The following is a 24097-nucleotide window of genomic DNA, read 5'->3' on the forward strand; positions in this document are numbered from 1 at the left end:
ATAAATGGGCAGGGCTGGCTAACAGCAGAGAGTAGCAGAACTGGCAGGTGTGCAGGTAGGAGCGGACATTAGTCCCCTCTGACAGTGGTGAGGTGGGCAGGCATGTTCTGGGTGGCAGGGTGCTGCAGGAGCCAGGCTTTCTTCAGCTCCTAAGAAGAGGGTCTGCAAAACTCCCAGCAAGGCAGGACAGGACGAGATTAGCACTGATGTGCAGAATATTCTCTACAGCACAACAGCTATTAATCAGCTGGGAGGGAAAAGGTGATTAAAAGGTGAAAGCGCTTCAGGAAGGTGGTGGTCATGGCAGAAAAAAAAATAATCTATGAAACAAGCCAAATTAAACTCAAACAAGAATACATTCCCACCTTTTCTGCAAATGTGCATGAATCATTGGAAAAAAAATATTAGTATATAGCAAAGGCTCGTTAGCATTACACTTCATTATCTATACACTTTATAAATGAGACAAGTGAGAACAGTATCTTGGTACATCTCATGGAAAAAAAAAACCAAACAATAAAATGCACGGCAAAATTAAATTGTGAGACTAGTGTATTTTCGAGCTGTATTATTGTACCTTTATGGTGTGATCCTGAGCACTTTAACTCCTGCTTCTGGGGACACCACTCTCTGCCTGATGTTCTCTCCCTGGGCTTTTGTGAATCTCCCCACTTCATATATATTAAACCTCCCATTTTCCCATTCAATACTGTTATTATGGCACAACAAACTATTAAATCTAAACTAGCAGGACAAAGCGTAAATATTGCGATGTAGCTTTGTTATGTTCCATATATTGGTTACAAACCCATAATCAGTAATTGTAGATCTCTCAGTTATTTATATAAAATAGCATATTCTAACTTATCTCATGTTTAATTAAATCCATGGGCCCAAAATAATTAAGGTAGCTGTCATGTGAGACCAGATTACTGCTTGTTTCATTGCTGCTGTACCTTACATACCAAGTTGTGTTTGTTTTCCTTTTGAGGATTTCTTCGCTTTGTTTTCACCTTTCTGTTTCTTTGCTGAGGTTTTTGGACCTTTCAAGGAAGTCTTGCTGGAGATGAGATTTTCTGACATTTTTTTCAGATTTCTCTAGAGAAAGACATATCATCAATAAACTTTAAACAGACAACAGAATGTACCATGTACAAGTGACAATTTGGACCATGACTTTATGTAGTTTATCATTAGAGTAATATTTTCATGTGCAGCCAAAGTTATATTCCATAATTTTAAATCATAAAGTGTATTTTGATATATGTAATAGCTGGAAATACTTCTTCTGTCTAGGGTGAGCAAGTATGGAAACTGATTATCCAAAACAGTGAAAGGTTAAATTAGGATAGGGGTTTCCCTTACAGAAAGCCAAGGTCCTGAGCTACACTGGGAAGAGTGCAGGTAAAAATCCTCCAGTTGTAAATATTTGTCCCAATGTCCTTAAGTTTAAATCCTGACTCAGCTGCACAAGACATTTCTGTGCTTTTCTATTTCCAATTAATTTTTCAGTGTAGCTCTGTGGAGGACAAACTTGGAAAGAAGTTGTATGCATAATTACATGTAGCAATGACGCAGCTGGAGGTGATGCTGTATAGCAAGCTACTCTTTTTTCATTTACTCTCCTTCTTCCCAATATCTAGAATAAGGACGAGAGCAGCAGCATAGAAAAGGCTCAGTTGCATTGCAAAGAAGGAAATGCAATACAGCCTGCCCAATGGACAGACCGGACAGCACCATCATGTGGAAGGTACACACATAGCAGCCGATAGGACAACTAAATGGGGATAGTCCAAACTCTGTTAGAAGTATTGAAAATTGTTTGATGTTATTATTGAACAGCCAGAGGCATTCAACTGGGATAAGAACAGTGGGACTCTCAGTTTGTTTGTGTCCTCCCTCTTCCATGTTCCCACTTTTTTTTTTTAAGACTGTAAACTGACTGGGAGAGGAACTATTTTTTAAATCATGGAATCACGGAGTTTCAGAGTTGGAAGGGACCTCTAGAGATCATCTAGTCCAACTCCCCTGCTAAAGCAGGATTGCCTAGAGCACATTACTCAGGACTGCATCCAGGCAGGTCTTGAAAATCTCCAGAGAAGGGGACTCCACAACCTCCCTGGGCAGCCTGTGCCAGTGCTCTGTCACCCTCACCGTAAAGAAGTTTTTCCGTGTATTTGAACAGAACTTCCTATGTTCTAACTTGTGCCCATTGCCCCTCGTCCTGTCACTGGGAACCATTGAAAAGAGCCTGGCTCCGTTCTCCTTCAACCCACCCTTTAGATACTTGTACGCCATAATAAGGTCTCCCCTCAGCCTTCTCTTCTCCAGGCTAAAGAGTCCCAGCTCTCTCAGCCTTTCCTCATAAGGGAGATGCTCCAATCCCTTAATCATCTTAGTTGCCCTACACTGGACTCTGTCCCTCTTGAACTGGGGAGCCCAGAACTGGACACAGTATTCCAGTTGTGGCCTCACCAGTGCAGAGTAGAAGGGGAGAATGACCTCCCTTGACCTACTGGCCACACTCTTCCCTATGCAGCCCAGGATTCCATTGGCCTTTTTGTCTACAAAGAACCTACAGTATTTGGATGCTATTACAATTTTAACACTAATGAGAGGAAAGCAGATGCACTTATAGGACAGAAAGAGACGACACCTTCAAGAACTGTGTCATGACATAACTATTTCTGATGAACTCTTATAGGAGCTACAGCCTGTCTGCCTGCACATGTGAACGGTCCATTTACTGTCAAGATGCTCAAGGTGAAAAGGTGAGTTTATAAAATAAATGTTCTACCTTGAGACTTTCCCAATTGAAATGCCTAAAATAGTGTGAGCATTAAAACAAACATGCCGTGGCCTGTGCATTTGCAATTTCAGTGGGCATCCTGGCTTTGGGATGGTCTTTCATTCCCAGAGTGAGAAACAGTGTTTTTCTGTTTTGTAATACAGTTCTCAAATACTCCAGAAGCAAGCAATATCATTTTAGCTTCTAATCTGAATTTTAGTTTGGAGATGGCCACTGATGGCAAGATATAGGTCATGGATTATAGCCTGGTGGTATAGCCTGGGTTTGGGATCTATGTTAAATTCCCATGAATTCAAGGTAAATTTTGCTGTTGACTTTAATGGGAGCATAGTCTGACATTCTTATTACAGTTTTGCATTTTTCTTTTTCCCACCAGTCAAAATAGAAAAATATGCTCTATAAATCCGTAGGGTTTTTTCTCTATCATACTGGATCTTTCAGATCACAGGTGACAAGCTGCATCCATGGCATGCTAGTGCATTTCTCTGGTGTTTGATCATTATGGCAAATACAGGCCCATTCAATAATCCATCTGAAGAACTGTAGCAATTTCATCTGCTTTTGTCAAAAAGTGGTGATAATACCAATGCAAAACAGATTAATGTTTCAGAATTCTGAAACTTTTGCCTTGCAAGGGATGATGTTTTTGGAGGATTAAAAACACCCCACAAGTCACGTATAATGAATGTAAGGAGAAAGTTAGGAGTTTTTTCTGCCCTCATTCTCACAGTCTTTTTGTCAAATACAGGACTACAAACATTGACATTATATTTGTGTCTAACATTCAATGTATTTTCTCAGTTACAATCTCTCAAAGGAGCCTCTACACTGAACAATATGCTTAGTTTACAGTTCTGAAATGCTTAGGGCTACCTAACTTAGAGTGTGTGTCTATTCAGATGGTTAAAAGAGGCTAATTTTCCCTTATTAAAAAAAAAAAAAAAAAAAAAAAAAGCTCAAAGCCATTTCTTATCTACCTCCTTGTGTATTTTACCTAAAAAAATTGTGACCTATTTTATAAACGGATTCTGTGACTACTCTAGTTTGAAACCAACCTTGATGCCTCTGGATAAAAGAGACAGCCCTCCAGGACAGGAGGGGAGGCCAGCTGTTTTAGCAATTAGTTTAAGGACAATATGAACCATCTCATATGTATTACAGTCACATTGTCTTACTTCACCATTTCCTAATTATACACTGAAACAAAGCCAATTTGGAAATTTTGAGTTCTTTATTCTGAGTAACCTAAACCCTAAGTCACATGAATAGAGGAAACACTGAGAGGACTGAGATAAGTCACATGCCTATGTTTAGTACAATAACTTGCAAGTAAAAACATCCCTTTTCCTTCGACTGACTTATTTTAAGTATATTATAGCTATAAAAACAGTTAAAACTTTTGAAAATTGTCTCCCAGTAATGCAGTTCCTTCTCCTTTACTGAAAGAATGAGGTGTAGAGGTACACACAGCACCATAAAGGTAAGGGCAGTGCTGGTGAAGGCAGTGTCGGTGACTGAGCGTTTGTGTATGCTTATGTTAATACAAAAAGTACTTCTGTTTAAGGGTTGCAAATGAATACAGCAATCAATAGGACTGTTCGTGGTTCCATCTGTGATACACAGAACCTCACCAACTCGAAAGCAGATAGAAAAGTACAAAGTAATTATCTCCTTGTACAATATCCCTAACACCATATCGCCTCTGCCCATTTGTCATCCTGTGGGCATATGATTGTCAGTCGTTTGAAAACACGTAAGGCCTCCAAAGAAAGCAAAGGCAAAACTTCTAAAAACTTCTCTGGAAGCATAATCAAGCCCATAGCCGTTTACAAAGTATGTATACAAAGTTGTTTTTTCACACAGGATTATGCTACTAACCCCCAGGTGCTCCCTGCAGGAAACCAACACACACTGAGAACTTTGAAATAGGTACCGAAGAGCAAACTTTTGCACCCTTCCTCTTCCAAAAAAGAAATAAAGAAACAAAAATCCTAATGGTTCTTAATGTGTAAGGTAAAAGCTAGTATTTTCAGACATTACCTCTTACTTCAGGGGTTTGTGTTTTTTTTCGCTCCCTAAGTTTTTACACAAAGTACCAAATCCTATCAAGAAAACCATGAAAAAATTAGAGGACTGTATGAAAATATGACAAAAAAGATAATTTCTTTAATCATCTGTGGTTAGATCCTCCTCTTAGAGATATTTCTATATTGCTTATTTAGAAAGGACTCTAATATATGTATGTGTCCAGAAATATACAAATGTATTATGCCTTTCCATTAATGCTTATATAAATTCATGATTCTATGATTGAGAAGAAAAGTTGAAAACAGCATTTAAATTAACATAATTTAAAAAATTTAAGAATCCAAAACCTATAAAAAAGAATAGCTCTTGAAAATTGTCATAAACACTGCCATATATTTTATTTTTTAAAAGTAGGTAATGTGTTATATTAAAAGTTCATTAAATATGTTCAGTCTAATTTTTCAGCAATTTTTCAGTGGAGCACAGTTTTACACTATTTAAGTGGTAAAGCCCAAGTAAATATTTGACAACTTACTTTGACATTTGGTAGCCTAGTTTATTTATAGATGGTTATAATATTTTGAACATTAGGCTCAAGAGAAGAAATAAGATCAGCGCATTCTCCTAATCATTTAATGTACTGAAACATTTACAGTTATAAAGCAAATCTGCAAAGTTGCTAGGTACTGCAAAAGGGGAAAGTTAATTAGCTATCAGTGGTACAAAAGATGCTGTCTGAATTGAGGACACAGAATGATTCATTAGTTGCCTAACTGAATGATTTAAGGTCAAGTCTGTGTGTATTACTAATTTAGCACTGCAATTTACTACATTTGGAATGACAGAAGAATTGAGTGCACTTCCATTTAACAAAAGCACTACAAGGAAATCATCAAAAACATGTGCTACTTGCTTTTTTGTTTTTGTGTCACTGTCAAGCTAAAAATCACATTTATGTCTGTAAACATTTAGGAACTTATTAAAAATACCATCTGGACAATGACCTGATCTCTCCAGAAATTCATATACAGTGTTCCCTTTAATTAAATTTATTCTACTTTGCTCTACACAAAGAACAAATAATACAAACACCTAAAGTTTGTGTTATTGATAATGCTTGTGCATATTTGGACACAACTTCATTGTGTACATTGTAGGGAGTAAAGCTGAAGTTTTGGCAAATGCCAAATCATTTCAGCATATGAATAGTTCTATCTGAATGTACCCGATTTCACACATAAAACTTTTCATTAAATTAGGCCTACTTGAACCAGTTGTAGATGTTGTTATTTGTTAGAAATCAGTAGAGGTAGTTACAGGTTCTGGGATGATAAATACCATATGTGTAAAATTAGGTTAAGAATTAATAAGAAAGGCATAATGAACAAAATGGAAAATTTCGTTAAAAAATTGGATAATACTGTGTTCTCTTTCTCCATTCAAAGAGAAATAGAAAAGAATTGGAAAAGCTATAACATGGATGATTGAAGACATGGAACATGTTTTGTACTAGGAATAAGCTAAGATTCTTTTTAGCCTGGACTGAAGAGGATATGATAGAAGTCATTCAAATCATGAGAGGCATGGAGAAAGTGACCAGGGAATGATTATTCATGGTCTTTCGTAATATAAGATCAAGCTGGCATCACGTGAGCTTACCAAGGGACAGACTGAAAACAAACAAAAGGAGTATGGAAATATTTCATTGCATAATACATAGTTGAATTATGGAGCATACTGCCTGTGAACAGGATAGCTGCTGTAAATGCACGATTTCAAAAAGTAACAAGGCAAAATTGACAGATGAAAAATTGAGGGTTACTAAAAATAATGGTAATACCTCTGCCTATAGAAATGAAGCCATAAATGCAAGAAAAAAAGGGTGCGAAGACTGGAAGTATGGCTTTATTATAATCTTGCCCAGGCCCTCACTGGCCCAGACAGAACTTCTGGTGTGAGACAGTACAGCTGGTCTACTTTATTAAAATTTATGAACAATTTGGTTGGTACTTCAATAGTTCATAAGTAAGTATGATATTTAACTAATCATAACACGATCCTGTCAGGAAGCAAACAGTACCATATTTTAATTGTTATGACTTTTGAACCAGAATCGTTACCTTGTACAGATTTACACTGGATAAGACTTCATCCTTTGGGTTTTTCTGGTTTGGTTTGGTTTGGTTTGGTTTGTTTCTTTTAGCAAAGTTAAGAAAAATAATCATCTCATCTTTTAAACGTGAGAGCTAGGTTGCTGGAACACAACCATGTAGTGGGATGGGGCCGCGGGGAGGACCTTGCAGGTCACCTGCAGAAGCACAGGGCTGCTGCCGGCGGGTCTGAGCGCCAAGGTGGGGAGGGTTTGTAGCTGCCCGGGTCTCCTCACCCGCACCCCTCCGGCCTTCGGCACAGCCCCGGGCCCTTCACCTCCCCTCGCCTCCCCCTCGCACAGGCCGGCGGGCAGGTTACGGGGACGAAGAGGCCGCTGAGGCGGTGTCGGTGGCAGAGAGCAGGCCGCAGGCTCTGCGCCGCCGCCTCGGCCTGGCCCAACGGGTGTTCCCCGCCGGCTGCTGCCCGAGCTCTCAAGCCTGTCGTTTCTCACCCGTTTATCACTAGCGCAGCGGGGCCGCTTCCCCGCGTCGCCGGCCCCCCTTCGACCCCGGCCGCCTCTACCTGTTCGGCACCGGGCCCGCCGCGTCCCTGGCGCCGCGCGGTTGCCAGGGCAACGGGGCGGGCCAGGATTGACGCTTCCGACAGGCAATCAGCGCGCTGTGTTTCAATCCGCCCCCGCGAGGGGAAGCGGCTATTGGGCGGGGGGTGGTGGGTGTCCGCTGTTCAGATGAAAACTACGTGTCCCGGCATGCCGTGCACGGGGTGCTCACCGCCTCCTGGGGTGGGTGGGGAGCAGAGCATGATGGGATCTGTAGGCGGCCGCTACCTCTGCAGATCCACGGCCCCCCCCCCCGTCATCAGCTGCCGGGCGGTGCTGGGGGCGCCTCCCGCTGGGAAGGAGGTTTAGGTGGTTCGATGCGATTCGGTGATACGAAGATTTGCATTCCGCATCTTTCATATTTTTGATGCGTAGAAATTATTTAGTCTGCTCCGCTGACGTGTAAAACAGAGGAGCCCTGGCGCACCTTTCCCTCGGTGTTTGCGGACCACCCAATAGCGGTCCTTGGTGGCACCCCAAGGACCATCCGCCGCCCTCATGGTAGGCAGGAGGGATCTTCACTCTTCCATTTCTCGCTCTACAGCCGGGAAATTCCCTCTCTTTGAACGCCGAGTACTCCCCTTGGGTTTGCCTTGTCCTTATTTTACCTTCTCTTTTTACACCAACGCTCAATGGGTCCGTGCAGCACGAACCAGGAGCTGGTGGCTGGGCACAGCGTCCGTAACCGGGGCTTTATCCCGGGCCCTACCTCCCGTCCGGCAGCAACACCGAAGTGATCGTTCCCGCAGCGCGGTGGAACTGGCCAAGATCCAGGACAGGAGACCGTTTCTTTGAAGTCCCATTAATAACTGTAATAGCTTAACTGCATGTAAGTGGAATGACTTAAGCATGTCAGTCATTCCACGCAGTTCACTGTACGGCTGGCTGCTCTTCCTAACTACAATTCTCTGAGCAGAAAGGTTGTTGTTGTTTTTGTTTTTGTTTTTGTTTTTGTTTTAATTACAGGTGGGACAGCGCTAATTATAACATAAGCGTTACCTTTTTTCCTCCTGATGCAGAAGCCCAAGCGAATAAATCTGGAGACGGCATTGCCATCCTCTAGAAAGTCCCTATAGGGTAGGGCAGCCGTCGGTCACGCGCGGCGGGAGGGGGATGCGAAACAGGAGGTGACAGAGGCGACGCGCTCCTGTGTGCACAGCACAGCCCCGAGCCCGGGGCGGGCTGGCGGAAGCCCCCGGAGCCCCCCCCCCCCCAACCCCCCTCATCCCTGTCCCCGCGGAGCTGCGCCGGCGGGGGAGGGCGCGGGAGCGGCGGGGGACAGCTGGCGGCAGCGGGCGGCGGGCTCCGCGCTCCCAGGGCCGCCCCCGCCGCACCGGCAGCCCCCCGGCCCCGCTGCCTGCCCGGGCAGGAGCGCGGGGAGCAGCAGGACCTTCGCGGCCGTGCCATGGCCCAGCTGGCGGGTAGGCTGTCGTCTTTAAAAGCACGAAGTGGCGCCTCGGGATGGGGGTGGTGGGAGGGGTGTGTGGGTGTATGCGTGTGCGCTCCCGGGCTCCAGCGTTCGGCTTTGGGATGCCACGGTAAATCAGCCCCCACCGGGCCACGCCGAGCCCGGGAGGGGCAGGGGGCTGCCGCGCTCCGCCGGGGCAGGGGGTGCGGGCGAGGCCGGCGGCTGCTCCTCCCCTCCGCAGGGCACCGGCCGTTCCCCGGGAGCGGCCGGCGGCGGTCCCTTCCGCGACCTGAAAGGCGGTACAAGCCCGAAGTGTGTGTGTTAACGGCTGGTAATGGCTCGGGAGGGCTGCGGCGGGCAGCGGCCGTGCTGAGGGGACCGTAGGGGACCGGTCGGTGCCGGCGGTGACACCCGCGGCTGCGGAGCCCTCAGCGCAGGCTACTGAGAGCATCCCGCCTCTGGGTGATGTTTGTCTGGAACATCTTCTCAAGCCGATGCCGTGAGGTCAAGAAGTAGTTTGTGGTTTGGGGTTTTAGTTTGTTTGTTTTCTTTTTTTTTTTTTTTTTCTTTTTTTTTCTTTTTGTTTTAATGAAGCACATACGCTGCCAGGCATACTGCAGTATCAGAGTAGGGCTTAGCTTAGAAGCGATTGATCAGCTGCAAGAAAGATGAGTGGAAACTGTGGCATACTGTATCCCACAGGACAATGGAGACCTGATAAAACAGGAGCTGAATTTTCGTTTAAGCCTATTTATGGGCCCATTCTTAGGTATAAACTGCCGATTCAAAACTTTTCTTGCCCTCTCTGACAGCTGGGGAAATTGAAAGTCTTGCGTGGTATCTGAAAACAGACTCGTGTTCCAGTGTGTGCAATGGCTGCCTGAGGAGAGTGCATGGGATCTATGCATTTTTAAAAATTATTCTTGGTGTTTTTTTTTTTTATTAAAAGTTAATTTTATTATTAATCTTGATTTTTTTAAGTTCTATAAGAAACTTTGCTTATGCAAATTAAAAATAATGTGTCTAATATGGCACATCTTGAAATTTAGTCAAAACCTAGGCTGTCTCCTCTGTTCTTAATATCAACAATCTTTTATCTGAAATAAATATTCCTGCTACCTCTTAAGTTCTTTATAAAGCATTTATAAAATGTTTGGAAGTCAGTAAAGTTAGCAGCAGATTAACATCTAAATATGATGAATACTCTAGAGAGTAGTGTCTCACAGTTTTTACAAGGTTCTCTTCTAATCTTTCCTCTCATACTCATCTAAAACGTGAGCCTCTTTGGCTAATCACGATGCTTGAATGCAATTACCTTTTGGTCTTTTTGTCTGGTTCGTGATCACCATTGTTTGGCCTTCAGTCTTTTATGGCTGAAGAAATAGATATTATCTTGCTAAATGACAAGGTAATGCACTCAGGTAATTTATTTGAATTGCAATTTAGCACGCTGGGACCATTTCCGAGAGCAAACGATGCTAATACTAATGTCTAAGAAAAATGCTGTCTGTCTTGAAAATTCCATTTCTGTCAAGGACTGGACAGCAGTCCCTGACAGCAGGGGAAAATACTAGCGACAGAAGTAGATAAGTTTTCCAGAAGAGTGAACGCTCATGAGAGGCTTTGGGTACTCTTCTGGACACAGGAGGAAATGAATCAGGATGTCTTGCATATATGACGTTGGCAAGTGAGAGAAGAAGTTTTCAGCAAGTGACTCCATAATTCCAGAGGAACAGAAATCCCACGATGAAATAAATGTCCTGACAGCCTATCTGCAAATTTAAGAGCTTGCCCAAACTGTTCTTCGGGTTCTGCAGAACATGTGCAATGTTATGAGGAAGGTGTTAGATTCAGTGTAACGTGCACGTGCCTTTCACAGAAGATAAACGTCTTTGTGGTCCAGGTTGTCAGTGCAGACTGATCTGATGCTACTGTATTCATGCTTGCACGTTTTCCAACTGACATGGACTTCTTTTCATTTCAGAAATGGAAACTCCTGAAGTGGCTGTGAGCAGCTGCAGTGCTCACGATGATGAAAATCTTTGCAGCTACAAACGACACCTGTCAGTATCACAGGAGGGGCTTTTGGAAGACCAGCTTAGAAGGAAGTTAAAATTCTTCTTCATGAACCCATGTGAGAAATTCTGGGCCCGGGGCAGAAAACCTTGGAAACTTGGGATTCAGCTACTCAAAATAGTAATGGTTACTATTCAGGTGAGTAAGTAGGGAAGCAGGGACTCTTCTTAGCCCATGGGAATTCAAATAAGGAGTGCAGGTGACAAATGCTGTTCTTGGTGTGCTGCAGAGACAGGGAGAGGAGAGTCTGCAAAACTATCTTAGTTGCATATATGTAGATTAGATCTCAGATGGCATAATTTTCTCCTAAAACTATTGACTGAAAAATAGCTTTCCTAAGAGCAGAGATGAAAGGAACTATGTTTAAGGTCTCTACTTTTTACTTTATTTTTTTTTTCCTTTCCCTTTCCCCTCTGCCCCCCCCCCCCCAAAGGATGGCATCCTTACACATCTGTTCCCCCCCAATACCTTCTTCACTGTAAGTGTATTTGTGTTCAAGGGAAGGAACAGTTGCTTGTGTTTTAATATCACAGAGGTAAGAAATGGAATTGGTAGCTTTTTCATGACGTTTGTTTATGCCTTGCATATCAGATTCAAACTCTTGTATTGAAAAAAACAAAAATTTTGCCCTACTCTTCCTGTCACCCAGCCTTGCACCATAGATTTCATATAACATTTATCTGCTGCCTAAAACGCAACTGTTTGTCTCCAAATTCTGTGGTTAAGGAGGAAGAAGGTCTTTCATGAAATCTTTCTAATGCCCCAGATGATGATCCTTCAGAGTTGCCCACAAGTGATTTACATTTATGGTGGTGTCAGTGCTATAACAATACAAGTATGGAGAAGAATGTTTTCCATGGTTGCATGAATGATGGGACGAACTGCAGGAATAATAATTCTTTTGCTGTACATCTGGCACTATGTTTGTATCCCTTACTTTCCGCTTTAGTTTGAAACGTATCATCCTCTGATTGTCCTCTGTCCCATTTTGCAACTAAAAATAAAATTTGATGGTGGAACAACCTAAATAAGAGAGAGACTAATGCTGATTTAGCCTTTTCAGAGAAAATCTGCCAGTAGGTAATTGAATCTTAGCGCTGTTGATTTGCTGGTGTATTCCTGTGTGCCAAGCACGCTGAGCTTGCCCACAGAGTGTTTTAGTGTATCTGTAACTGAGTTGTCCTTATCAAAACCTGCATATCCAGTCTGCATCGTGGCCATAAAACTAATCTGTAGACTACTGATTCAGACTTATCTCTGATGAGTTTCTTCACAATACTCCTGATGCTAGATACGAAACAATAGTGACTAAAGAGAGTTGTGAGCTCCCACAAACAATTCATCACATTCTTCTAGAAACCTTTTCCAGCCTGGGTAGTAGGTAGCAGGGGTTTATTGCTAACTTTTCATGAACGATTGCAATATATTTTTTAACAGCTTCAGAGGTTATCCTGTTACAAGCACAGTTTTAATCAGCTGTTTTCAAAGCACCTTTCACTCAAACCTGAGGGAGGGATGTTTGTTTTTCTGAGTTGTCCTCAATTTGCCTTTTCTGCACTGGAGCAAGGACTTCAAAGTGGGGTCTGGTTAAGTCCTGTCCTGCCTTTTTGGCTGAGGTACACCGATATTCCCCAAGGCGAGTCATATTAACGTCAGGCTGAACTAACAAAGCACGCGTAACAGTATATGGGTAGCTTGAATTTGAGATGGTGTCCTTTTCTTTGTAAAAATGCGAGTCCTTGGCCAAGATGCTGGTAAACATGTTAAAGGAACATTCTTGAAACCCATTGTTTCCTAAAGTTAAACTTTCTTTTGACCAGCTGTGAAATGGAGTAGCCTGCATGTAGGTGCCCTGTCTACCAGCACGACGAAAGAGCGGCTGTTTGCAGGATTCGCAGGACAGGATTTGCGTGTTAATCCAGAAGCCAACTTTGTCTTTGAACAGGAAATACAAATGTCTTTTTCAGCTGGTGGTTTTTGGATTGAGCAATCAAATGGTCGTTGCCTTCAAAGAAGAGAACACTGTTGCATTCAAACATCTCTTCTTGAAAGGATACATGGACAGGATGGATGATACCTATGCTGTATACACACAAACAGATGTCTATGACCAGATATTCTTTGCAATAAACCAGGTAAGGATTGTCGCTGCGATGTATACAATACATATGCTCTTCACCCTTTCTTCTTCCGCCTTCCCTCATGGTGTCTGAAATTGAACTTCTGTGCCAGTTGCTTAAGACTGGAATGTTGACTTGTTCAGGTTTTCTGTCATTGCCAGAGCATTGTACTTGCGGCGAAATCCTTAAAGCTAATCAATATACTAATTCTGCACTAAATGCAGGCCTTGGATTTGAGCCAGGGTGCTTTGCAAATAAGAGATTAGGCTTTCTAGTAAGGATTGTAAAAAGAAAAAAAAAAAAAAAAGCAAAAATGTATTTAGATCCAAATCCTGCACTTAATGTTTTTGTCAAATACCTTGAAGCATTTGAGGACTCAGCCGTAGTGTGGTGTAAGTTTCCAAGTTCTTTAGGTGACCTTTTAAATAAAAAAGATAGGTTATGGTACAGATCCAAACGCTTCTGTTGGTGGTTTGTTGTTTGTTTTCTTTTCCAGAAACTAACAGTTTTGGTGCCATGTAAGTTGATTTGTCTGTTTGTTCTGAACTTTAGTACCTACAGCTGCCCAACATTTCTGTTGGAAACCATGCTTATGAGAAGAGGGGAGCAGAAGAGACAGCTCTGGCCGTGTGTCAGCAGTTCTACAAGAGAGGAACCATCTGTCCTGGAAATGACACCTTTGATATAGACCCAGAGATTGTGACTGGTAATGAACCTAATCTATTGTATCAGTTCTTTGGGAGGAGGGACCCTAAATTTTTGCTGAATTCTTATAAACGTCCAGTATTGTATAGTCCTGTCAAATGATCTATATTGAACTTACCACCAGGCAAAACTGGCAAGAAAACTGCTGTGTAACGAACCTCTAGTCCACACTTCCAAGGTAACGGTCCTTTATGTCTACTGCCGAAAAATAAGTGATAAGCCGTTAGCACTGATGACCACCTAATACAAGTATTTCGGGCTAATTTCAGGAGCCTTCCCTATGAGTTCATGATGAATAACTTGGCTGTTTCAGGGACGCCAATATATTTGTCAGTTAACTTTCCAAGTGACTCCTCACTTAAGCATGCTATCTCGCCCGATGTAGTCAACAGCTCTTTCCAGCCTCGAGAGTGGGAGAGGCAGATTACCGTTAAAGAGCGTGATAACCCATGAGATATTGTTGTGAGTGCTTATCCATTGCAGACTGCTTGTACATTGAGCCAACGACACTGTTAGACAACACAACAGTGGGAAAGCACAATTTGAATTTCACTCTGGATTTCCACAGGTGAGGGGGAGTCAGCACCTCCTGTATTGGGGTACTCGTGCATTTTCCCCATGAAAAGCTAACACAAAGCTCTGTTGCAGACTGGTGACGGTGCAGCTCATGTTCAATCTGAAGGCAATCAACCTCCAGACCGTTCGTCACCACGAGCTCCCTGACTGTTACGATTTCACTCTGACGGTAGGTGGAAGCCTGCCACGTGTTTTTGTTCAAAATGAGAGTTCGTGCTAGTTTGCCATGCACAGTCAGTGCAGATGTTTTCTGAAGAGTGTTGGGTACCATTGGCTGGTCCCCGGCCGTGTCTGGATTACTCTGTCGTGGCATAGTGTACCCTGTAAATAACCGCCAGTTGTGACTGGGAAGTTAAGCTTTGAGTGCTGGTGATGCGGTCCCGAAGCCCTCACCTGGCTTACGGCCTTTTGTGCTCTAATCCATCTGAAGTATAACGAAAGCATAAACCTCTTCTCTTTAGAGAGGAGCTTCTGGGAGAGCTTGTTTTCAGATCACAGAGGGATGAGGCTGTAGTTTGAAAGAATTTCACCTAGTATCTAATTGATCAAGCAATTTGTGGTAAGTACGTGGTTCACCAGAATTGTCTTTCACTTTGACAGCATTTATTTGCATAAACTGGAATTACCTTAACCTAAACAAGTTTTGTAACTTCTTTCCTAGGAGAATTACTCTGAATCATTATGCAAGCTTAGCAATACAGTGTGCTACATATATAATGGTTTAACTTTAAAAAGACATGCACCTTTTTTTTTTGTTAATACAGATAGTGTTTGATAATAAAGCACACAGTGGAAGAATTAAAATAAGTCTAGACAACGACATAGCGATCAGGGAATGTAAAGACTGGCATGTCTCTGGATCAAGTAAGTGACATAAATGCGTTCACATTTTCATGCTACACTTTTGCCAAACTAGCACAATGTTTGTTAACCTTTTTCTTTATTAAAAGATGAGGCACTATTGACATACATTCTCTAGTGGGTGCGCTCTAAATCCTGATTTTCTAAGGAACTGTTGTTCTTCAACCTCTGATCTGAAATCCCGGGAATCCAGCCACACCATTACTTTCCTTAGCAGTTCTCAAACCTTGCACCATTGATACTGTCAAACCGAAATTTTTCCACACCTCACTGTGTATCCTTCTAGCTTTGACTATTGAACTTATGCTGCTTATTGCTTAAGGTAGGGCTGTGAACTCCTCTTCTAGCACCAAGCAACAGAAGGACACATGATAGTGGTGGAAAGTTGAAACTGATTCACTCTTATTTCAGGACTTAGCACCAGGAAAGATAAGGAAGCACTGTTGCTAAGGCTTGCCAGAGTGGAATGGCTAGAAATGCTTCTTACTGCTGCTTAAATGTTGTTTGGCATGTATTTGGGTGTAACTGAGACGCACAGTACGGTTAAATAATCTATTTAAAATAGTTACTCATAAGAGCACCCTTTGTTGGCAGCTATTGGGTCTGGGCAAAACATTGTCTGAGATCTGTTTTGATTAGAGAAAATAATGTCTTTGAAAGTCAGAAGCTTTCCAGGATTCTAAATTCCACTTATTTTTAAATTTTTTGCTAAAGTACGCAATAGGATGAATCAAGTCCATTTTTCTACTTTGCCACTTTCCCCTTTGCTATGCCTACATTAGGAAATGAAGAGCTGGTAGTGAAAAAAAGATGGTTTTCTTTAAGATCCAGACTGGAATTAATTTGGGGGAATTTAATGAAATGCATCACAGAGTACAAAACACACCACTTATGCAAACACATATTCCACTAAATGCTCTTTATCAACTAGCTTTGCTAGCTACTGTGTTAGAAACGCACACCAGATGGCACGCTACCTCTAACAGATTGCTAGTGCAGCAGTACAGGAAGGTTTTGATAGCAGGCTTCTGTAATAATCCACATTTGATATTTGTGTAGATTGCCTCTATAACAGTTTTCAAAACCATCTCCTGTATTGTTTTCTGAAAGCCAAGGAAAAATATGAAGGTAATGCTTGCATTTGAACAGTAACAAGTTCTTGCTGTCCTGGACTACACTGCAAAACCAACTTAAATGGCGACAGTACACGGGTTAGTGACTTTGCTATAAGCAAGAAGTAGGTAGGCTTTTTCTGAGTAGTGCAGTTTGTGAAGTCAACTAGAACTTCGGTATCCCACTTGGGAGAATGGCTGCATCTTCTTGCAAATTTAGCGTTACTTTGTTTCAACTTTTTTCTCAAACAATCACTCTTTTAGCATTAAAAATCCAATCCTTATACTGTCTCATCTAGTTTCAGCTGTATGATAGGTGTAAAAAAACAAAAGAGGTCCAGTGGTAGATGTGGTGCAAACTTTGACCTTAGTTGACCTTGGTCTTGGCTAGCTGAGCAGCAATGCAAATTATCTGCACTCCTCTAGTACAGAAAACCCATCTGATAGTCAAATACTGGTCTGTAAGAGAAGATACATATTGCAAAGTTCCCAGGATTTCTTTTCTTTTTTTTTTTTTTTCTTTTTTGACAAGTTCTGTCACTCCAAAGGCCATTCCAGTGCATGTAAAATGGACAATTCCCACCTCTAATTCTGCAGGGCTGTAAGAAGCACTCATGTACTGGTATATTTTTGATGTGGTATCAACCTTCCTAAACTAACTGAAGTGGTATCTGTAGTGCAGATGCATTTGTGTCTCTCATGAAAATATGTCAGATAAACTTTTGTGGGAAAAACGCTAAGATTTTTCTTAATTCAGCTGTATGACCATAGTTAACATAAAACTTGATTCTTAGTTCAATACTCAAGATGGTCAATAAGATGAAAAACATCTGATTATAAACACGTACGTTTTTGTTCTTGCAGTACAGAAAAACACTCACTACATGATGATCTTCGATGCTTTTGTTATATTGACTTGTCTGGCCTCATTGATCCTTTGCACACGATCAGTGGTTAAAGGAATTCAGCTCCAACGGGTGGGTATCACTTTTTCCTTAGAAAGTCTCCATGTCTTGTGTAATTCTGATTAGATTTTTTCTTTTCTCCTTTCCTCTAGGAATTTGTAAGCTTTTTCCTATATTACTATAAGAAAGAAGTATCTTTCAGTGATCAAATGGAATTTGTCAACGGATGGTACATCCTGATTATGGTTAGCGATGTCTTAACTATTGTTGGATCCACTCTAAAAATGGAGATACAAGCCAAGGTAAGCTTGTTACACTGTTAGGTGGACACAAAACTGATTGTTTCTGTCCCAGCTAGGTTTAAATCTCTCAGAGGACTTTAGGCTGGCTATACTTCATTCTGAGTGGCATGAAATTTTAAAACTTTCTTCTCCTCTGGCATTACAGCTGAGATGTGTTGTTTCCAGTTGAGAGATTTAAAAACTCCAGTTGAGAGAATTAAAAAATAGTTCTAGTTATCTTTGCTCAGTTGTGACTCCAAGGAATAAAATGAACTTCATGTCTGAAAGTTTAAGACTGTTGACTTCCTCTCTTCTCCATTTAGGACCACTTATATTTGCTTATTTGATAGATTTTTATTTTTTTTTTTTAATTTAGCATTTAACTTTCTGAGCCTCATTTAACAAGTGTTAAACTAGCACAAAGACTCTCTCCTTAAACATCACTTTGCTGCTTTCCCAGCTTCTGGCTTCCAGCACGTACATAACAGTCAGCCACAGCCAGGTTCTAGGCCTTCAATTTCTAAAATAAACTTGATATAGAAAAAAAATATATCTTTTTAAAACAAATTATGTGCAGCCAGAATCAGGGAAGAAAAATTATTACAATATGCTATCCTGAAGCACTCCAATATTCAGATAATTTTGTTCTTCACCAAATCTGTAACAGACTTTGAAGTGTGACATTGCAACACAACAGACTTTGGACAGTAGTGATGAAAGGATGGGTCTGAAATCCATCTGGTGACAGCTTGACCGTCGTAAACACCCTGTACAAATTGCCCTATCTTACCTTAGGATCTATAAACTCAGTTCTTGGGAGTAGAAAGAAGCTATGAGGAAGTTGGCTAAGATAAGAGGCAACTCCATTCTGCTTTGCTGGAAGCGAAGACAGGAACAAGATTGGAGTAAGACCTTGCATTTGGGATTCTGATATCGTATATATAAAAATACATCTATTTATATATATTTAAGAGAATATTTTACTAAAACTCTTCTCTACGGGTAGATTTCACTTCATTTCGCAAGCCTCGTGGACCATAATTACAGGATCTTGTTCCATGTTACTGTGTGAAAGTTAATGGGTGAATAATGAGTTCACATTAAAGTAGCCTAAGTATGTTTTTTGTCAAGCTGTAAATGAATTATGCTAATATAAAAGATTATCCAACTCTTAGAGGAATAAAACCAGAAAATAGTGAAAACTACTTATTCAAGTCAGCTGCCACGAGCCATTTCAGAGTAGAGCCGCAGTTCAGGGAACAGGGTATATGCTAACTTGGATGAAAACAGGCCAGTATGTAGGGGTGGAAAAAAACAGTGAAGTGCCAATAAAATATAAATGAAGTTCCGGTTAGAATTAATTAGAAGCTAATTAGTCTTCTCCTTGATAACTTTCTACACCTCACAGTTCCCAGCTACCTAACAAGATCCTCCTTAGTATTTATCTGAGCTCTGCTGACAAGTCATGGTATTTTTTAAAAACTGCTTTGCCTGTGTACTGGAAGAACCTTCTTTGCTCTGTGGTTCGAAATTCACAGCTACACTGTCCATTGGGATGAGTGGAGAGATTCCCAAACTGCTCTGGGGAATCTATCCATGCAGATTCCAGAAGCAGGTGCCGCAGGTGGGGAAGCAGCGTGAAAACGTTTGCAGTGCCACTCTGCAGGTCTTGGCGAGGCAGGTACGGAGGGGGTGTCTCTGCACCCGCAGCGCAGCTGCGCTCTTCGCCTTGCAAACGCAGCTTGTCTTGTCAAAATCTGTTTTACAAACAGCCATACGTAAAGGCATGTGAAATGAGTTACACTCGAAAGCGCCCTTGCTCTTCGGTAGGACTTCTGACCTCTAACGCATATTGCACCAAACTAATTTTTAATGGGAGAGATTGCCAAGGAAAACAATGTTTCTTAACAGATCTTTGTGGTAATGAGAGTCACAATTTAGAACCTGTCAGTTGTTATAATACTTGATTTTTTTTCTTTCTTTTTTCTTTCTTCTTTTTTTAGAGCCTGACAAGTTATGATGTCTGTAGCATACTCCTAGGAACATCCACTATGCTTGTGTGGCTTGGAGTCATTCGCTACCTAGGTTTCTTTCAGAAGTATAATGTAAGGATCACCTGGGATCTTCGTGTTGTTGGTATTTATTCTGTTTGTTGCTATAAGAGGACTGGAAGAAACGCCTGGTTGAATTCTAACTGTTTGCATTGCTTTGTGCAGCTTCTCATCCTAACATTGCGAGCGGCATTACCCAACGTAGTGAGGTTCTGCTGCTGTGCTGCTATGATCTACCTGGGCTATTGTTTCTGCGGATGGATTGTACTGGGACCATACCACGTGAAGGTAATATACTCAACATGAAAAAAGCCAATTTGCATAACAGAATGGATTCTAAACAAATGAGAGTTATCTGCTGTTGACTTCTGAGTTTCCATGTCAAGGCTTCCCTTAATACAAAAATAGTGCATCTTCAACGTGATGCTGCTGTGTTTGAGGAGTCTGACTTCCATGACTCAATCAGACTTTCCTCGAGTTATGAAAGCTCTGAGTCAGAAGTGGAAGCTGCCGTGATTCCCAATCACATGCTGGTATTTTGAGAAGTAATTTTCATCTTGCGGTGTCAGACTAAAACTTTGGAGTCTCTATCCTTGTCCCTTTTAAAAGTGAAATTGTTTTTTCTGAATTAAACATGTATGTGTACAGGAGCTAACAAACTTTGTTCATTCCTCAAATGTTTTACTGTTTGCACCTTGTCATGCCCTGGGCGTACAAAGAGATCCGAGGCAGCCAGTCATCGGCTGTGTATATCTTCTTCATGTTGTGTACAGTCTTCGGATCCAAATAAAGTGGGGATGGATGTCCTTGTCTTCTTCCCTCCTCTCTAGTTTCGCTCTCTGAACATGGTTTCCGAATGCCTTTTTTCGTTGATCAATGGAGATGACATGTTTGCCACCTTCGCAAAAATGCAGCAGAAAAGTTACTTGGTTTGGTTATTCAGTAGGATCTACCTCTACTCCTTCATCAGTCTGTTCATCTATATGGTGCTGAGTCTCTTCATTGCCCTCATTACAGATACATATGAAACTGTCAAGGTAAGCATGGACTCTTACTCTTTGTTTGGAATAAAAATGCAAGATCCTTCAATATTTTGACTTGCAGCGCATGCCAATTTAAAAAATAAATATAATGGCTACTTTTGAGGGTGTAGAGTGATGACAAGAGGCTTTTAATCCCTCCCTACTTCAGTTTTCTTACAAGCCTGTCTGATTTCCTGCTCCAATGGCAGCTAAATATCTACTAAAAAGCAGTAATTTCATATTTGGTTCTATGAATCTTCCAATTTCAGACTTGAGCAATGTCTGAAAAGCGATCTGGGGAGGATTTGGGTTATTGTATGTTTTAGCCTTGTTAGAGGTTTAACTAAACACCAATTTTTAGCACTACCAGCAAGATGGCTTTCCGGAGACAGAACTTCAGAGATTTATATCACAGTGCAAAGACTTACCAAACTCTGGCAGGTACAGGCTAGAGGAGGAGAGTTCCTCATCTCTCTTCTGTTGCTGTAACGGTATGTACCTATATTAAAATTATATATTAAGGTATATGCAAAAGTAACACATGGCAAAATGTCTCTGGTATAGTGTTTATGAAGAGTACTTAAAGTCTTGGGGGTGGAGGGGGAAGAAAAAGAACAAAACAAAAATCCCGAACTTAGATTAGAAATCTAATGCTCCAGAACGGAGCACTTTAGCAAAAGGTCTGCAACGAACAAACTCTTTAGGAGAGCTGAGAGGACTTTTAAATTAAGAATCACTTAACATATGAAAAATAGTACAGAAAGTTAGATAATATATACAGTAACTTGGGAACCTCGTATGTATAATGTGCAAGCATTAATGTTTTTTCTGTACTCACTGCAGTAGGCAGGACTTACAGAACTCCTTCAGTGTCTTCTCATCCACTTTTTAATGATACTTTGTGCAGTAAGGTGTCCCAACTTAAATGGTAGCAGGCCTGAAACTTAGGGAGAAAATCAACTTGCCAAGGTTTTAAGACAGCGTGCAGCTTAAGATACTATCACAGCACTTGGGAAAGCATTGCCTAACTTCCACTGCGGAGAGCTTAATGCTTCAGTTATTTGAAGTTTTGTTTCTTCAGGAATACCGATTGCAGGATACGTGGTTTATATTTAACCTGGCTGGCAGCAGCTCTGGGTCTTGCTTGCTGAAGGGTCCCTCGGTGCAGGAGCCTTAAAATATTTGCAGCTTGATTAAAAATACCAAAGGCATTTGCAGCTCCTTGGTGTGGGGCTTTTCTGGTGTGCCGTGTTGTTATATGCCAGATGATAGAATATATTTATGAGGGGGAGGAGATGGGGACGTATTTTGGAGCAGGGAGACAACAAAGTGCACAGTGAGCCAGTCCAGAGCGGAGAGCCACTGTTCTGACCGAGTGCCTTATTGGAGATGAAAGCGTGGGATGAAGCAGAGCAGGGCATCTTGCTCCTGGGTAAAGGGCACCGACATGTTAATATTTCCTTTTCTGCACACACCTTTTAGTTTAACCAGGCAAGAAACCCAGCGTGAGGCAGGACAGGGTGGGGATGTAATGCTTTTCCCACTGACTGTGAGGCAGGGGTCGGGGCTCCAGAAGATCAGTTGAAAAGGAAAAGTTGATTACTCTCAAGCAACTCGTTCCTCAGGAGTCTTGGGCAGCCAGCAGCACCCTGGACTCGAACGGAGCCGGAGGCATTTAAGCGCCTTGTTTCAGAGCCTAGTTTCCTAAATGGATTACCTACTCTTTAATGATTTTATCCTGGTGCCGAGCGTCCCGATCCACATGCATGCCTCAAACCACGCATGTTAGTGTTACAAACTGGTTTTTTATCTGGAAATAGTGCGTTTCTTTCCCCAGAAGCGAGACCAGGGGCTGACTTTGCAGCTACCTGTAAATACTGGACATGGCTCCATTAGCTCTCTACTGTGGCCTTCTGCTTTCACTTTGAAACAAATGATCTGTAGGAATAAGTATCTCAAACGGGATGTTGCATTATCAGTTCTATGGCTTCTGCTCCTTAAATAATCATATAGTCCTACAGGACACCCAAGGCTTCTTTTAATGCTTTCATGTGTTCAAAACGTTTTATGGTGGTTCATAGCAGTTTCTTATCAGTGTATGTCAATTAGTAATTAAATAGTTCAGATGCATTTTTAAGGCTCCTTGTACAATGAAATCATTATTTTGATGCGTGCACCTGACAACTCCTCCCCCCTCTCCTTTACAGGTTGTAGTGAACGTATGTAATGAATTGCGGGAGCGTATCATGGAGGCTTTAAAGCGGCACACGCTGCAAGAACTGGACAGTGGAGCTGGTGGAAAACATTATACCTAAAGCCTGAATTTGCTTTTCTCAAAAACCAGTGTAAGCCTGTGGCAGAAGCTCGCGATAAACTTACAGTCTTTCTGATTAGGCACTCTCACTGCTAGTTCAGGGCTTTGGGGTTTTTATTAGCTTTGTTCTATTTGTTTCCCCAGTTAAATTGTGCTAGAATGCAAAGGGCATTAAAAAGCTGTCTGTGTTCACAGACTTGGCTAGATTATGCGAGTAGACTAGAAACGCAGTCACTTTCAACTAAAAGCAGAATAAGCACTGGACAACTGCAACTTTGAACACTAACCCAGTCCCCAGTAGTGCAGGCGTTATCTGGCGATGGCTGACCCGTCACTGAATGAGCGAAAGCTCACTCTAGAGCCCTCAGCATTTTTTGTTTATCTGCACTCATAGTAAAAATAAACTAAAACTATGACATTTGGTGTAATTTGTTTTTGGAGACATTACAGTGAGTTGATGCACAAGCCATTCAAATATGACTGAGAGCATAAACTAAATATTTCTATAAACGTAAGTACCACTTGATACAAGGGGCAGTTTCTTCTTGGAGAGGCCAGGGATGTGCCAGAGCAGAACTGAAGTTTGAGGGGTGAGTTGAGTGCAGAAATGTAGACGTTCTCCTATATCCAGTGCTGAGTAGGATCAGTTACAGTCTTCAGCTTCGCAGTGTGCTGACCTTATGATTTTAAAGGAAAAGTCAGACAAAAGCACTTTCAAAATATCTATTTTTTTATTTGAAATCTTCCTCTGGTACACGAGTCTGTAAACCTGAAGTCTAAACACATCTCCGTGCTTTAGAAACTGGATGTTTCCTACCAACCCAATAACCTGGTACTGCCAGTGCCTGTCTGAAATATTAGAGCTTATAAAAGCTCAGTTTTGACAACTTAGTTTATATACTTGATTGACTGTGATACCATGTAATGGATGCCTTATTTTCTATAGTCTATTCACTCTGGGAGCAGAATAGAAAACCAAAGGGAAGCATATTTTAGAGAACGTGTGTTTGTGAGCAGCATTCCTGTAGCTGTGTGTGACAATGTATATTGCTGTGCGCAAAGGTGGAGGACAGTAAACATGTTCTGTCTGAATGTTTACACATTGTAAATGTGCTACAA

The 24097-nt window shown here is 41.7% G+C and overlaps 2 protein-coding genes across 2 annotated transcripts in view; one reads left to right on the forward strand and one right to left on the reverse strand.

Annotated features, from left to right (window-relative positions):
* Positions 1 to 6978, reverse strand: part of DNAI3 (dynein axonemal intermediate chain 3) — a 29757-nt gene extending 22779 nt beyond the window's left edge. Inside the window, exons 1-2 of the mRNA XM_082483886.1 lie at positions 6958 to 6978; positions 966 to 1098 (exon numbers count right to left, since the gene is read on the reverse strand). Coding sequence (XP_082340012.1) covers positions 966 to 1083 — 118 coding nt within the window. The 5' untranslated portion in view covers positions 1084 to 1098; positions 6958 to 6978. The remainder of the gene's footprint in view (positions 1 to 965; positions 1099 to 6957) is intronic.
* Positions 6979 to 10941: 3963 nt separating this feature from the next.
* MCOLN3 (mucolipin TRP cation channel 3) lies at positions 10942 to 23174 on the forward strand (the record flags this gene model as incomplete). Its single annotated transcript, XM_082484285.1, has 13 exons — positions 10942 to 11169; positions 12999 to 13166; positions 13704 to 13857; positions 14340 to 14424; positions 14505 to 14601; positions 15197 to 15296; positions 17270 to 17382; positions 17463 to 17612; positions 19595 to 19696; positions 19808 to 19930; positions 20473 to 20679; positions 21026 to 21155; positions 22872 to 23174. The coding sequence occupies 13 exons, from the start codon at positions 10942 to 10944 to the stop codon at positions 22889 to 22891; spliced, it is 1677 nt and encodes a 558-aa protein (XP_082340411.1). The 3' UTR covers positions 22892 to 23174.
* Between the last annotated feature and the right edge of the window lie 923 nt (positions 23175 to 24097).

Source organism: Vanellus vanellus, assembly GCF_965231255.1.
Source record: "Vanellus vanellus genome assembly, chromosome: 5".
NCBI lineage: Eukaryota > Metazoa > Chordata > Aves > Charadriiformes > Charadriidae > Vanellus > Vanellus vanellus.